Source organism: Micromesistius poutassou (assembly GCF_964030765.1).
Source record: "Micromesistius poutassou genome assembly, chromosome: 17".
NCBI lineage: Eukaryota > Metazoa > Chordata > Actinopteri > Gadiformes > Gadidae > Micromesistius > Micromesistius poutassou.
In genome coordinates, this window is record NC_140287.1 from 3,146,835 (window position 1) to 3,162,629 (window position 15,795).

The window sequence follows — 15,795 nt, forward strand, 5'->3', positions numbered from 1 at the left end:
TTCGCACTGATACAATGGAGTTCCATTTATTTTCAGTTTCTTCTGAACATCTCTGAATATCAAGTACCACACTACTGCCTCTTTGAGTCTCAGGCAATCTGAGTAGTGTGACAGTAGCTGGACTGTTGGGGTTCTTTTGTCTAGAAGACCTACAGTCAACCTCTTTATATGACTCCACCAGCTGTTACTGTGTTGCATCTTAGCATGGCTCACCCTGTGAACCAAACATTGGTGATTAAAACCAAAAGGTTTGTGTACAGCAGCAATACATATTATTTTTCCTGAAATTCCTGGAATCCCTACTCACTAAATGTGTGCAAACAAACACAGAGCTTTTTGTTTCCATAATGTTTACTATCTACAGATTTTGAGAATAAGGAGTAAGTATTTATCCTAGTCCTAAAAGTGTGTTGAGATACCAGAAAAAGAGGCAGAAAAAGTCATCTGTAAACAATAAAGGCTGCATATATTCAACAGAGTGAGCAATGAGAACGCGGGGCCCCCAACTTCAAGGGCTTGGTTCCCTGACTGCTCTAGCATCTATCCATGCTCCCTGGGGTGATCACGTCTTGGCCCCTGTCCCGCCTCTACAGAGGAAACGGCTTTGCACAGCCTTTCAACAGCTAATTTCACAGCAAACAGAGACTGAGAACATATACACGCACTCATGCTCTTGCGCACGCATGTACACGCACACAACGCACACACGTACACACACACACACACGTATACAAACTTGTGTATTTTATGCTGGCAAAGAAAAACGAGTGGCACAAAAACTTGCACACATACACACACTCAAATATACGTTATAAGATGCACAATATAAAATGCAGATCAAAGTATTTAGGGTTTATCGGCACCTAGAGGTAAGGTTGTAGGATTGCATACAACTTAAATTTCCCATCCCCTCAGCTCTCCCATTCCAATGACGTAGGATGATAAATAGTATTAACCCAAGACAAGCTTGTAAGTTCCTTTATACATGTTAAGACTTTTCACTTGTTTTAAACTCAAATATTGCCATCCAGGGACTTGGTCTGGCCAACAGACTGATGGCTGCCACTAAATATTGCCGTACAAATAGCCTTGTGCCAGCTGATTTAACTCAAGTTTACTACAACTGAAACAAGTAACAATTATTAATGGAGAAATTCTGAATTGCTTTGAGAAAAGTCCATTTGAAAAACATCAGTTACAAAACCTAGGCACCAATCTCCTCTCTCACCATTTCCATCAAGTTTGATTATGAGTTGTCTGATCATAAAAGGCAGCAGCAGATATTTAATAATAATAATAATGATCTTTATTTATTTATATGAAATGTTGATATGAACGGGAGTGCGGCACACAGTGGTCACGTAGGTCTTCTGGTTCATAACAGGTCTCTGTTGGTCTCTAGACCTCAGGATATCAGAGGCACAGCATGGAATAAGAACAATTACAAGGAGCGGGGCACACACATGCACGCACACATACATTCACACCCCCGTGCACTCACACACACACGTGCATGTTCACACACATACACACGCACAGGTACACATGCTTAACTCTTTCCAGACATGGCTTGGATGCTTTGGAGTGAGACACAGGCAAGCAGGGTAAGCGTGGGTGTGCGTGTGTGTGTGTTGGGGGGGGGGGGGGGGGGGGGGGGGGGGGGGGGTGAGTAGGGGGCAGGGAGGAAGGAGAGAAGTGGGGGGAAGAGGTCGAGAGACGGGTAAAGAGCTTCCAGATGTTGGAGTTGTTTCTTTTTTTAAATGAAAGTTCCTCTTCGCTTCCTTTCCTACACCAACAGGCAGGCTGCATAAGTGCCTCCATGTTGGTGCGTCAGTGTGTTTGTGTGGATGTTTGTGTGTGTAGCCTTCGTCATCGCCCATCCATATGCCGTTTGAGAAAACTGTAGCACAACCCGCTGCTTTTGGGATTGTCTCATTTCAGACTTCAAGAGTATCACTTAAAGAGTATCTGAGGCACTCACGTAGACTGGAACTCCACTGACCTTCAGATGGATCTGGCTTCAATAAAGGCATGAGTGTTCCTGTTAAACAGGCACATTTGAGTTATAGTCAATTGGACTTACATCACTAATACGAGATGGTTGTGGAATTGGTTTAGGGTATGAAATTTCGAACTGGTCCATCTGTAGCCAAAACTAAATCTTTCAAAATCCATGAAAGAAGTACAGTACAAACCAAGTACAAACTTGGCCTTTTTGTAATGTAGAAATATAAATGGATCAGAATTTATTCATTGATGCTTGAGTTTGAGGTCTGGTACAATAATTTCATCAAGGAGACATATTGGGGCAGAGAAGAAAATGTGTGTAAGAATGGAACTAAAAGGTTCAAAGAGGGCCTTTTTCTGGGTTTAAGTTAATGGGAGGTAGAAAATGTATGAAAACATTGATTAGGAAAATAATATACATAATGTGTACATGTGTTTTTTTTCCCAATATTTTTTCATGTATATACAAAGTAAGACAGCTAGTTGTGATAGTGAAGTGAACTTAAATACTAAAACTAGTATCGAAGGAACCCCCCCCCCCCCCGTGAAAGATGGAAGCAATCCAGTCCTGGAGGAGTTGGAAGGCATCCAAGGGGGACTGGTTTACGGGGAAAGACTTTGCTGAAGAAGAAGCCAGCATAGTCTTCTCGCTCCCCCTCTTCCTCTTCATCATATCCTGCCATTAAGACCAGTCATCTTGTAGGACACCCTGCTCCCCTCCTCTTAGATACAATTATAAGAGGAAGGATTACTACCCTCCCCCCGTTCCCCCACCCCCCCCCCCCCCCCCCCCACCTAACCGAAACTGGCTTACTTATCCCTCGCTGTCTTAAGACTTTGTATTTTATTTTCAACTTAAAGTGTCTTCAAAGCCTGGTTGGGGGAGAAATGTTGTTTCTGAAGTGTGTGTCAATTCAATAACACATAATAACATGTACCACATTCACCCACGCACGCGCACACACACACACACACACACACACACACACACACACACACACACACACACACACACACACACACACACACACACACACACACACACACACACACACACACACACACACACACACACACACACACACGGTTGGAGAACTAAATGGCCTGGTGATGAGGCCATACATACCGGATGAGTGTGTGTGTGTGTGTGTGTGTGTGTGTGTGTGTGTGTGTACTCGTGTTTCATTAAGATCATTTAACACTTGTGACATTTCTTAATATGACTATGATTCTAAATAAGTGCGGAAGTTATAGGCTTGAATTATAAAATTGCACTGCTATTTTATGTGATTATATAATTAATACATTCTTTGAAATGATAAAACACCAATACACCTCTTTAGCGTTCAGTATGACCACAGATTTTACCATTGACTAGCTGGTTCAATTCACTGTTCACACCTCCATCCGTACAATGAAACTGATGGTGAGCCATGACCATGCAGTCTTAGTTTATTAACGAACAGTGTGGACGACGTGCAAATGAAAAACATGGCTTGAAATTTGCAGTGAGGACAATCACAAAGCCTTTGAGAACAATAATTGCTATACGTCGTCTACATTCACCTTCCCCCTACATCTCTGACAACCCAAGTGCTCACATTGATTGACCAATATGAATTGATTAACAGTGTAATGTTACTGTGGGAGTGTCTGTCTCCATCTGTTTACACAGAATGGGTCCTCGGCTAATGGCGGTGGGTCAGAGGATCCGTTTACTTTGATCCGGACCGGTGCACAACAGAATCAGAACAGGGTAAATATTTGCCCAAAACTGTTACAGTGCTGTGTGTGTGTGTGTGTGTGTGTGTGTGTGTGTGTGTGTGTGTGTGTGTGTCTGTAACGAAGACCTCACGAACAGTGGATTCATGTGGCCCCGACTTTGCTCCCATGTTGGCCAGGGTTAACTGCTCTCCGGGTTAACTGCTGTACCTGGTGTGTGTGTGTGTGTGTGTGTGTGTGTGTGTGTGTGTGTGCGTGTGTGTGTGTGTGCGTGTGCGTGTGTGTGATGCATCTGTGGAAAACATCAGTCTTCCTTAATGAATGGTAAAAAAGGTGAGAAGAAGGCAAAAGAAGAAGGAAATACATCCCATTGGAGGTGGGGGAAGAAGCGATCAGGGTGCAGTGATTCGAGGTCGGAGCTGATTCCATCTTATGAATTTCCTTTTATGTGTAGGCCTATGTGTCTTTTTGTGTGTGTGTGTTTGTCTGTGTCTGTGTATGTCTCTTTGTGAATTGTGGGTATTTGAATGTGTAGAGGAGAGCGATGGGGATTGTGTATGCATGTGTCTTATAGTGAGGACAAGTGATAGGCAGTTGTGTCTGCGTGTTTCCCACAATTTATATAATCCATAAGTGTGCCACTAGTTAACTTCTACATATGCTAATTTTTGTTTCTAACATGGTTTAAAAATATTAAAAATAATCCCAACACGTTTGCATACAACTTCAGTTTTTCCTTTGTATGCATAACCCGTCTGTTTTATTATTTTTTTGGACACACAAAACGTGAAATGTATGCCAGATGTGAAGACAATGCCATGTGTAAATATACAGGGACATTAGCTAGAGCAGGGGATCAACTCCATGCAAATCAATTTGTTTGCTGGATTATATAGGGTTGAATATTTGGCAGAGTTGTATTACATGAAGTTTGGAGGGGTTATGGTCTATGCAAAATAAATATGGTAGGTTAGTGCCTGAAAAGGACCACAACCCAGAAGGCAATAGCCGTTATGTAGTCCGCATGCTGCTTAGATTAAGCAGGGCAATGTTAAAAAATATAGCTAAAATATCCCCAACAAATAATAATTAATTTGGCCTTTGCCTGCCCATATAACTAACATCCTGTCAAGTAGAATACGTTTCCAATAATTCATGTAAGTGTTGACACGGTCTAGCATAGCATGTTTTTAACCCTTATGTTAAACTTAAAATGACCATATTATTTACATAATTTACTCAGTTTTCACCCTCTGTACAGTCAAATCAATCCCGCCCAGTATAAGATCAGGTCTGCTGGAAATCTGTCTGAACTGGAGGGGGGCCATAGACAATAAAACCTGAGCTGCAGATGTGTTCCCAGCTCTGGTGCAGGATCTCACTAGGAGAAGCTTGCACTGCCACCTGTTGGCAAAACAGGTGGCAGTGCAAGATATTGTTATGCTCATAGCTTTCAAATTACTTGGATGTTAGTCATATGTTCATGAATATTATTTTAATAATTACTTGGATTATATATTCCTGATATAGATATCTTTACGAATATAGCTTTGTTAATTTTCAGTCAACAGCACCCTACTCCAGGTACAGTATCTCTTGGACATGGGTCCTATTGGTCCAATGATTGATTAATTTGTGTGGGGAAACAATTTAATTCAGATAAAATAAATATAACGATGATTTGTGTGCTTTCATTTACATATAAACTACATTTCTTATAAACATTTTACTTTGAGTAGGGTATGATTTAGTAAGGATGACAACATACCTACAAGATTTTTTGAAAGTAGTAACTTTCAAAAAATCTACTCCGACTAAGAGTCATAAGAGGCAAATGCACCTATTATTATTTACCAAAACTCGGGGAATGGCTCGTCCTGGCCTGAAACTATGCCCTTTATAAATAAAGGGATCACTACGCTGAATTCTGTGCACCTATGCACTAGGCACTTTTCTTGCTATTAGGCTGCGGCTAGTTTTACTCATGTGTGCTGTAGGGTGTTCTGTCTGGGAGGGTTGGAGGGTATTTCTGTGTGTAAATGTTGTGCTGCGTTTGGGGCTGGGTGAGTGTGTGTGAGAGAAAGAGAGAGTGCGAAGCATGTAGGGGGTGTTTTTCTGTATGTTTACTTATTTATTTATTAACTATTTTAAAAAAAAAACTATTAAAAAATGTACTGACCAAGAGTGGCAAATGGAATTTCGTTGTGTTGATACTCTGTATTTTATGCAATGACAAATAAAGCTTCTATTCTATTCTATTGTATTCTATGAATGTAGAAATATATATATATTGACCCACATTTTGTATAAAAAGGTTTTCCAGATAGTAAGCAGACCATAAAGACACTGAAACACTGGCAGTGCCATGACAAAATGATGTGGGTATGTTGCTGCAGCTAGCCTAGCTGCTATCAGTGTAAATCCAAACCATTAAAAAGGGAATAAAGTCATAATACCATTATTTATTAAACAATCCTTTACATCCAAAGCTCAGCATAAGGCAAAGAGCGAGTCAATTCAGAATATATCATCATGTGGAGGCGGTCCGGTCTGGCCTCAGCCCGATGACCCGGCCTCAGCCCAATCAGATAAGTCTTGATAAAAAATTTCACCCTGGAAAGCTAGGATCCTTTGCATCAACGCTCCTGACAATCAGAGTTCATTTCCTGTTCAAGTCAACACAGCTTGGGTAAGAGGACATGCATTTGGCCTTTCAAGACAGCCCATGGCCCATCGTAAATACTTCCAATCAACGTCACGGTATTGACGTGTGTTTTCTATGTTTAGTAAGTTGGCTTTCTCTGATGAATTTGGCGTCGGGTCTCATTGGTGGGAGGAGCCTGCAGAACCCTCCCATCGGGGTCAGAGTCCTCTATTGTGTTGAAGGTAAACGTGAATAGCTGATTGATTGATTGATGGGCTTCTCATTTGTCTAGTTCACTCGTGCTGGTCTGCTAGGTCATTCTGCTCAAAATACCTGCAAAAGGGTTAGGGTTATGGTTAACATTACAAGACCAAAAGTTCTATTATGTGCAAACGGTGTATCGTTGTGATACCACTCTGAATTGCGGGTTCACATACGGTTTCTATCTGCAGATTGGTCTGGCGTCGAGCCAAAACATTCTTTTAACAATAATAGGCCATGCACACATGTGGAAATCAATTGCTGCCAGCCATGGCCAGACTGATATTCAATTGGAAACACAAAATTAATATCAGTATTGTCTCACAAGCCTACAAAAAACAGTGATGAATCATTGTTTTCGTCCTGATCTAATATACCCATTTAGACAGAGAGTGTAGGAGGCTTTCATCTGTCACAATAATAATATTTATACAGGGTTCAATACCTTGCCACGAGGCAGATGAGGAGGTTGAGGGCAGGCAGCCTTGTGTCTTTCTGACTCGGCTGCAGAAGCAGAGATACCACAGTGAGCAATCAAAACACTCACAAAACATCCTGTTCAGCCGGGACAAATGAGCCCATCTGGAAATAGACTATTATACAAATACAATTTAAATAAATGAAAACCATTTGATGATGAGAGAATTAAGTTAATTGAATGATCTCATCGTCATTGTTTATAGACGTGAACAGGATAGAGGGCATGACAGTATGGTTAAGTCAAAAGTACATTGAACAGTGCATTTAACAGATGCTATGCAGTTTTGTATCACTAAAACCGAAATATGCTTACATTATATTACAAAGGGCAGCTCTAGGGAAATCAGTGGGAGACATGATACAGATAAATATATACATTAAGATAAACAGACCAAGAACACAGCTTACCAGTGTGGTGCGGAGCTGGCCACATCTCCTGGCCAGCTGTCTTATTAGAGAGTGGGCTTCAGGAATCAGAGGCTTCTCCAAGCAGGCCAGCAGTGCATACAACCAGCGGCCCTACACACACACACACACACACACACACACACACACACACACACACACACACACACACACACACACACCACACACCACACACCACACACCACACACACACACACACATACATACATACATACATACATACATACATCAGGGAAGCACTGGCACTATCAACTGGAAATTCACCAAAATAGGATGACCAGGTCTGCTCACCAACTGAGGAACAAGTTCACCCTCTTCAAACCAGCCGACAAGAATCTCCAGCAAAGCCAAGACTGTAGTCTGAAACAAAATAAATGGAAAAAGGTTAACAAGGAGATCGATGTTTCACTTAAGTTGCTGATCCACTAAATGTCTCAAAGTGAGCAGGGAGGAACCACTACCTGGCTGAGTCTGCTGACGATACTGAGGAAAGGTGGGAAACCCATCTGAAAATAAATATGAACTTGATCAAAACCATGGTAGTATTGTAACATCCATAGCACTCCCTCCACTATTCATCGTTATTGGGTTCAACAAAAAATTGGATTAAGAAAGTCAGGTCAACAGCTATTAAATCCTAGCAGCTGTAGGTAAACCGTGTTCCAATCATACTTTGCTAAAGAGAGAGAGTGAGCGAGTCAAAGAGGGCAAGAGAGATTCCATTCTGGAACTCACAGAAAACACAAACACCCAAACATACAGCATAAAAATTGGACTTGGACAGCAATACAAGTATCATCCTCCCTCTCTTTACACACACACACACACACACACACACACACACACACACACACACACACACACACACACACACACACACACACACACACACACACACACACACACACCTTGCTGTAGTCCAATGCACTGCTGGGCTCTGTGTCTGTTCCACTTGCTGCGGTGGCCTTGTAGACTGTCTCACCTAAACAAAACATCTTCCAACCCTCCTCATCTGAAAGTTTGGGCTGGGAAATTCACAAAAACAGGTCAGGTCCATCCTGAATAACTATGGCCCTGAATATCTTGATTCTACTGTTCTTGAAATCAATCTGCTTAGACCAACACCTTAACACGCTCACATCGTCTCAGGCTGTTTAGACGTAGGTTTACGTGCAGTTTACCAGAGATCCCCGTTTGACAATGGGCATGCATACAATAATAACGACATATAAGCAGGGATATGAAATTAGATGTGTGGCAAATATGAGAAAGTTGAATAGGATGGTGAACCAAAGAACAAGTGAGGACAACAGTAATATTGAGAGCATATTAGATGACCAAGTCTCACTCACCATAACCACATTTTCATCCAGAGTCTGGGTGCTCCAATGTCTCCTATGCTTGGCAATACTCTGAATGTAAAAGCAAGCAACATTTGCAAACATACCACTGACATGAACCAACAGATTACACTGTAATATAGTTGTTGGGAGTTTAATGTCAATTTATATATATATATATACAAATAAAAATGTAATTTATTTCTAATGCTGTACAACAAGGAAAAGCACCAAACATCTCTAATCAGTTACAGTTCTTTGTTTCAGACTGGCAAAACACATAAACACTTTACGCCTTCTCTTCAACTTGACATGAATTGTCCTTTAACATAATTGTTCACATTGGGGGACTCACTCTTTTAAAAGTAAAGGATATTAAGTGTATGTTTAGACTTTGGAAATAAATTGTGTTGGGTGTAGTACCTGTCTGACGTCTGAGAAGTTAGCGACTTGCTGCCGCTGCCATCCAAGGCTGGGGGACAAGCCTTCAGGAGCGGCCTGGCAGCCGGAGACCTGAAATAAAATAAATGGACTGCATTTATATTGCGCTTTTCTAACCAGCGGCCACTCAAAGCACTATACAATATTGCCTAACATTCACCCATTCGTGCACACATTCACACACCGACAGCAACCATGCAAGGCGACAGTCTGGAGCAGTTAGAGTACACCTTGACACTTGACGCTAGGCGGAGCCGGGGATCGAACTCGCAACCTTCCAGTTACTAGCCAACCCGCTCAACCTCCTGAGCCACATGCCGTACCAGTAACACATTAACAGGTTGGTTTGTGTCCATGCATGTATCTCTGCCTTAACCTCCTCAAACAGGGACTCACTCTTCTTCTTATGTTAACCAATAACTCACAGATGCGTTAACGGTCTGTGTTTTCCTCAGTTTCATGGGATCAATCTGCGCCACCACAACTTCTGGACACAAGGACGCCTCCAGCCTGAAAGGAATACATTGTTAAATGAGTAAGGTCCAGTACAAGTCTGGATGGTTTATAATTCACTAACCATGTGCATATGTTTACTTTCTGCAAAGGCAACGTGGAATATGAATTGTTAATGGTAAAAAGTGATATTTACTGGACTTGTCTTAGATATTCCTGCGGGTTTCGAGGGGCACCCTCGTTGAGTCTCAAGGCTTCAGTTTTGTTCTCAGTCTCGATTGGCAGCAGCCTGGGCATGAGGTCCTCCACGTCCGACCTCATCGTGGATTATAATATAATATGCTAAGGGTGAACACTAACAGGTTTTGATTTAAAAAACAACAGTTGATATTAGGTCATGAAAAGCTTTGCGATCATCGAACTCAATGAATCACAGCCAGCGTTCCGAAACTAAAAACATAAACACAGCCATCTTGTATCTCAGCGCGATCTGATGACGTTGCAAAGCGCGCAATCGTTGCTATGGTAACGAATTTCATACTTTGCACGTGACGTCACAACGACTGGCTGGCGGGCAAGAACTCCAGCGACGAAACCTAGTAAACCTAGTAAACCTGATCAGGACGTTTAACCACACGAACGGTCCTTAGGTTCCTCTCAGTCCAAATACCGCCATGGAAAGAGTAGTTAAACGGGAGCATTTGTGCCAGGCATACACACGGCAAACTGACAAATTAGACATTTATTTGTGTACGGAATCTCCCTGCTTCTGAAATGCGCGAACATCTCCGCCCAGCGCCCTTTCCACTGCGCAGATTAAACCGCGCAGCATTCTGTAACAGTAACTGTGCATCCCTGCCCTCACACATTGTTGAAATCATATGCTGGATGCTTTAATCTTTCTATGTGTTTTTTAGTGAATGATCGGGCTATAATAAGACCACATTGGCTATGTAATCGCGGACAAAAGGGGACATTTCATAGTGGATGGTGGAATAGTAACATTCACCTTCATTCTTTCACTGGATTCAGAATAAAACCAAATTCTGTCTTACCCAACAATGTTAGTATTTCAATATTGTTACTTGAACGACTTATTCATGGTTCCAATTATACTGTTAAGAAAGTATTGTCTTATAGGCCTACTTTGCCTAAAATTAGACAAAATAGAACATTTCCTTACAAAGACGAATGGGGCCAGGGAACTAAGTTTTAACTTAATATTTGCCTTGTAGAATTCAGCAAGATTAAAAGTGCAAATATATCAATAAAAATTGGGAATTATACACAAGTTAACATTCAATTCAATTTTATTTATAGAGTGCCAAAACATTACATGTCTCACGGCGCTTCACAGAGTATTGAACATTCAGAGAGCCCATGAGTAACAGGGGTGAGGAAAAACTCCCTAGAATTGGAGATACATGTAGGAAGAAACCTCGAGCAGATCCACGACTCGAGGGCCTGACCCATCTGCCTAGGGTCAGTTACAGGGCAGTGAGGTTTGTATACATGATAAATGAATAGGTTAGTTAGGTGTACAGAATAGAACATGGTGTTTAGAGCCACCTGGGGTGTATGTTATAAAGAGGTGGGATGGTTACCTTACCAGTATGATAATGCATGAATCCCATTTAGTGTCAGAAAGTTCAAATAGTCTAATGTAGGGATGAATTGTCATAGGGATTAGGAATTGTCATAGGGCAGTAGTGGATCGCTAGGCAGCGCAGGCCAGGAATCCGGTCAAGGGGACAGCAACAGGCGATGGTAGGGCAGTCATAGGGATGGGACTTCAGGTGCGATGAGGGCCAAATACAAGGATGGCTAATGACTGGTAATGGTTTACCTCACAAGTGAGGTAAGGGGGAAGAGAGATATATAGAGTGGGTTAGTATTGCTATACGTTTCATGATGGTTAGTATTAAGTGTATCAATGGTACTATAGTGTTACACTATAGAGAGAAAAGGCAAGAAATGTTATATATTGATATGATTTATCAAGTCTCAGTTCATAGCCAGGTGAACACAGTAGTTCAACAGTAATCCCAAAAAATACCCCATTCCAGTTGTCAGGTAAGTGTGGCAGGACCTTTTCCTGTGTATCACACATTTCACGAAGGTGGGCTACACAAAATTGGGTTGGAAAGCTAGACTAGCTATACTGTATAGCCACTTTCCATCTGATTGTCTAGTTAGCTAATATCATACATGCTTTTACTGGCTTGATATTCGCTGCTATGGTTAAGGTTAGGTTTAGGGTTAGGGATAAGGGTGAGGATGAGGATAAGGGTGAGGATAAGGGTGAGGATGAGGGTAAGGTTTGGGGTGAGGGTAAGGTTGGGGGTGAGGGTAAGGGAGGCGGGCGGTTAGGGTATAGGGGAGGGGAGAGGTTAGGGTTAGAGGAGGGGGGGGGAGGTATGAGTAAAGGAGGGGGGAGGGGAGGGGGAGGTAAGGGTGTATGGGGGGGGAGGACAGAGGTCAGGGTATAGAGGGGGAGGTTAGGGTATAGGGGAGGGAGGTTGGGAGAGGATATGGGAGGGGGGAGGTTAGGATATAGGGGAGGGAGGTTAGGATATAGGGGAGGGGAGAGGTAACCTTACCTCATTAGGGTAACATGCATGTGTATAATAAAAATTACCATACAACAAGCCACACAACCAGGTCATTTTAAATGATTTTATATCATAAAACATCAGTATACATTTCAACATCTGTGCACACAGTGAAACAATTCTGGGATGTGATTTTAAAAAAAAAACAAATCGTGAGACCATCTGACCCTAACTCTGTCCCTAACACTGAACCATGAGGAACCCGCGAAGGAACCCTTGAGAAACAAGGAACCCTTGACAACCCGTGACTTAAGTCACGTCCTGCGAGGTAGAAGTTGCATCTGAAGTCTCCACCGTCCAGCTCCGACGAGGCGCCGTCAGTGGGTCACTGAAATGTTGCAAGAGGAAAAACACAAATCGTTAGCCTCGTAGCATAATCTATGTTACTAGCCATAGGCCAACAATGTCAATGAGGCTACCAATGTCGATGACGCTATGAGGCTACCATGTTGATTACACTATGAGGCTACCATGTTGATTACACTATGGGGCTACCAATGTCAATTATGCTACAATATAAATTATACTATGAGGCTAATGATATAGATAACTCTATGAGGCTAGCGATGTTGATTATGCTATGAGGCTAACAATACCCATTATGCTATGAAGCTAACGATATCCATTATGCTATGAAGCTAACTATATCCATTATGCTAGGAGGCTAACGATGTCCAGCTAGGCGGCTAACCAGATTCCGGGTCTCCCTCCAGATAGGTGGCTCCTCCTCCATAATTTCTTTAGTTTATATAATTTGTGTTGAAGAAAATACTTTTGTTTTGAGAATTCTACACTAGAAACACAGTGGTAGTAGTTTATTATTCTTTGGACACCTTGTTTAAATAATTCTGAATCAAATCAAATTTTAAACTTCAACATGAAACATGCACACACTTGGGAATTTGTAATTCAGGAATATAGTAAAACATTCTGTGAATTTAACAGCATAGCTTTGGTGGTGAAACGATGTTAAAAAAAACCTGTTGGTATTAACCTTCCAAAGACTTGAGCAGTCCCATCGTAGTCCTCGTCTCGCTCCTGGTGGGTCGTCAGCTTAATCTGTTCACAATACAAACACACATTAAAAGGGTGATGTTACGTTACCAAGTGTGAGTGTGACCAGCTGTTACGTTTTAGTGTCCACCTTGATGTACGCTGGATAAACTATAGTAGTAGCAGCTGATGTGACCTTAATTACTTCAAATCACAGCTTTGGCTAAAATTCACAGAATGAAAAATCTGAAGGAAAAACTAATGAAGACCCTCTACGATAGTTTGAAATAATTAAAAAGAACCTCCAGGTGTCAAGTGTTTGGTTATGGTTACCCTCCGGTCCACAGCCTCCGGTCCAGCCTGGTGCCCCATTCCTGGTCCAGGGGGATCTGGATACCCTCTGGTCCAGCCTGGTGCCCCATTCCTGGTCCAGGGGGATCTGGTTACCCTCTGGTCCAGCCTGGTGCCCCATTCCTGGTCCAGGGGGATCTGGTTACCCTCTGGTCCAGCCTGGTGCCCCATTCCTGGTCCAGGGGGATGTGGATACCCTCTGGTCCAGCCTGGTACCCCATGCCTGGTCTAGGGGGATGTGGATACCCTCTGGTCCAGCCTGGTACCCCATGCCTGGTCTAGGGGATCTAGTTACCCTACATTATAATTAAGTGCGAGAAAAGCACTAGACACATCCACATAATAATTACAATAATAATAATTATTATTATTATTATTATCCACCCTGGTGACCCATACCTGGTCCAGTGGGATCTGGTCACCTGATGGTCCTCAGCCTCTGGTCCACCCTGGTCCAGGAGATCCTGTGAAGTCAGACAGCATCTTTATAGACCTGTGCACATCACGGTCTCGAATCTAACTACCAACCCCCCCGCAGGAGCCCCTTACCTTGAGCTGGAACGACGATGGAGATCTTGGGGTGCTTTGGTCGTCTTGTTGCAAAATACAGCCAACAGACTTACCTTGAGCAGATCTAGTAGTTTGTTGCTGTTGGTTCATGTACAAATAATTGACTATACATTTCATATCCCCCCCATTTAGCAAATAATTCCCACCCATAAACAAGGCTGACAACAGTACAAAATAACAAACTGTTCTCATGCCTTTCGTCTACTTCCTTACTACTCTCTAAAACATTGCATGCACATCGCATGAGTGTTGCCTTACTGATCAGGGTGTGATCTGAGTGACCAGAGATGCATGCTGGGATACTGTGCCATCTGACGCCTACAGTTCTGTAGAGGTTCCCCCTCAGGAGAAACCAAGTTTTCAAAAGGCTGTCGTGACATCAGTTACATGACCTGGAACGTCCGTCAAGACTGTGACAGGGACTCCAAGGAGAAACGCCAAAGGGTAGGCTGTGAGGCTCCCCCTCTCGGCGACTAGAATACAACAGCTCTTACAGGAGAGAATCATGGCGCACATTTCAACGTTCCTCTTCATAGACCTTGAAGCCCCGGTGAGGCTTTCTTCACCTCTTCTGAAGAAGAGCACAACTGCAGCTCGACAGGAACGCTAGTTGGGATGTTTCCAAGATGGTTTCCGATTCAGCCCGAGAAATACTTGGATCTCAGGGCAGGAGTACAGGAGATCCAGAGGGCTTGCCAGCAGTCCATCATGTTGAGGTTAGGTAGGGAAGCCACGTTGCAGAATGTTTCATCTTCCATCTTCAGTTAGTTGGTTGGTTTCTCATCCGATTCTGTCCATTCGGAATGCCGTTAGTCCATCCATTGTACCAAGTAGCCATTGTCGCTTCCCATTGTTTGCATGATTCAGTCACACTACAGTCCAAGCTGCATGACACTCAAGTCATCCGGTCCAGTGTGTAGAAGGTCGAATTGAGATCCAGATGCTAGATCGCTCCAGGCTCTTGCTGTATTGAACACCCACTTTGTTATCCTCTTTGATTTAGGCCACAGACTTGAGTCATCAGAAACATCCGACCAAATGACACTCAAGGGTGTTTCAGGAAGAGTAGCATCCTCCTATAGCTGAAAATTAAAATGTTCAGGTAATACAAGCCAAGTAGAAGTAGAAAAAGTTCCCCTCACACATGTGGTGCCCAGTACCAGGTTAAAGATTGCCCCTCTCACACTTAGTGCCCCATACCAGGGCAACGATTGCCCCTCTCACACTTAGTGCCCCATACCAGGGCAACGATTGCACCTCTCACACTTAGTGCCACATGCAAGGTTAAAGATCACCCCTCTCACACTTAATGCCCCGTGCAAAGTCAACAATTGCCCCGCTCACACTTGGTGCCCCATGCCAGGTTAAATATTGCCCCTCACATGAAGTAGTGCCCCATGCCATGCAAAGATTGCCCCTCACACTTAGTACCCCATGACATGCAAAGATTGACCAGTACCAGGTTAAAGATCACACCTCTTTATTTTCAGTTATT

General features: G+C 42.8%; 1 protein-coding gene and 1 long non-coding RNA gene across 2 annotated transcripts; both read right to left on the reverse strand.

The window, feature by feature from the left end:
* Positions 1–5,944: 5,944 nt before the first annotated feature.
* gemin2 (gem (nuclear organelle) associated protein 2) lies at positions 5,945–10,555 on the reverse strand. Its single transcript, XM_084482571.1, has 10 exons — positions 9,971–10,555; positions 9,747–9,831; positions 9,304–9,393; positions 8,893–8,952; positions 8,449–8,565; positions 8,002–8,046; positions 7,832–7,900; positions 7,523–7,633; positions 7,080–7,138; positions 5,945–6,706 (listed from the first exon to the last, which is right to left on the reverse strand). The coding sequence occupies exons 1-10, from the start codon at positions 10,093–10,095 to the stop codon at positions 6,667–6,669; spliced, it is 801 nt and encodes a 266-aa protein (XP_084338697.1). The 5' UTR covers positions 10,096–10,555; the 3' UTR covers positions 5,945–6,666.
* A 1,993-nt stretch (positions 10,556–12,548) lies between these two features.
* Positions 12,549–13,834, reverse strand: LOC311362581. Its single transcript, XR_014638805.1, has 3 exons — positions 13,713–13,834; positions 13,381–13,445; positions 12,549–12,714 (listed from the first exon to the last, which is right to left on the reverse strand). It is a non-coding gene; the product is annotated as an uncharacterized lncRNA (long non-coding RNA).
* Positions 13,835–15,795: the final 1,961 nt, after the last annotated feature.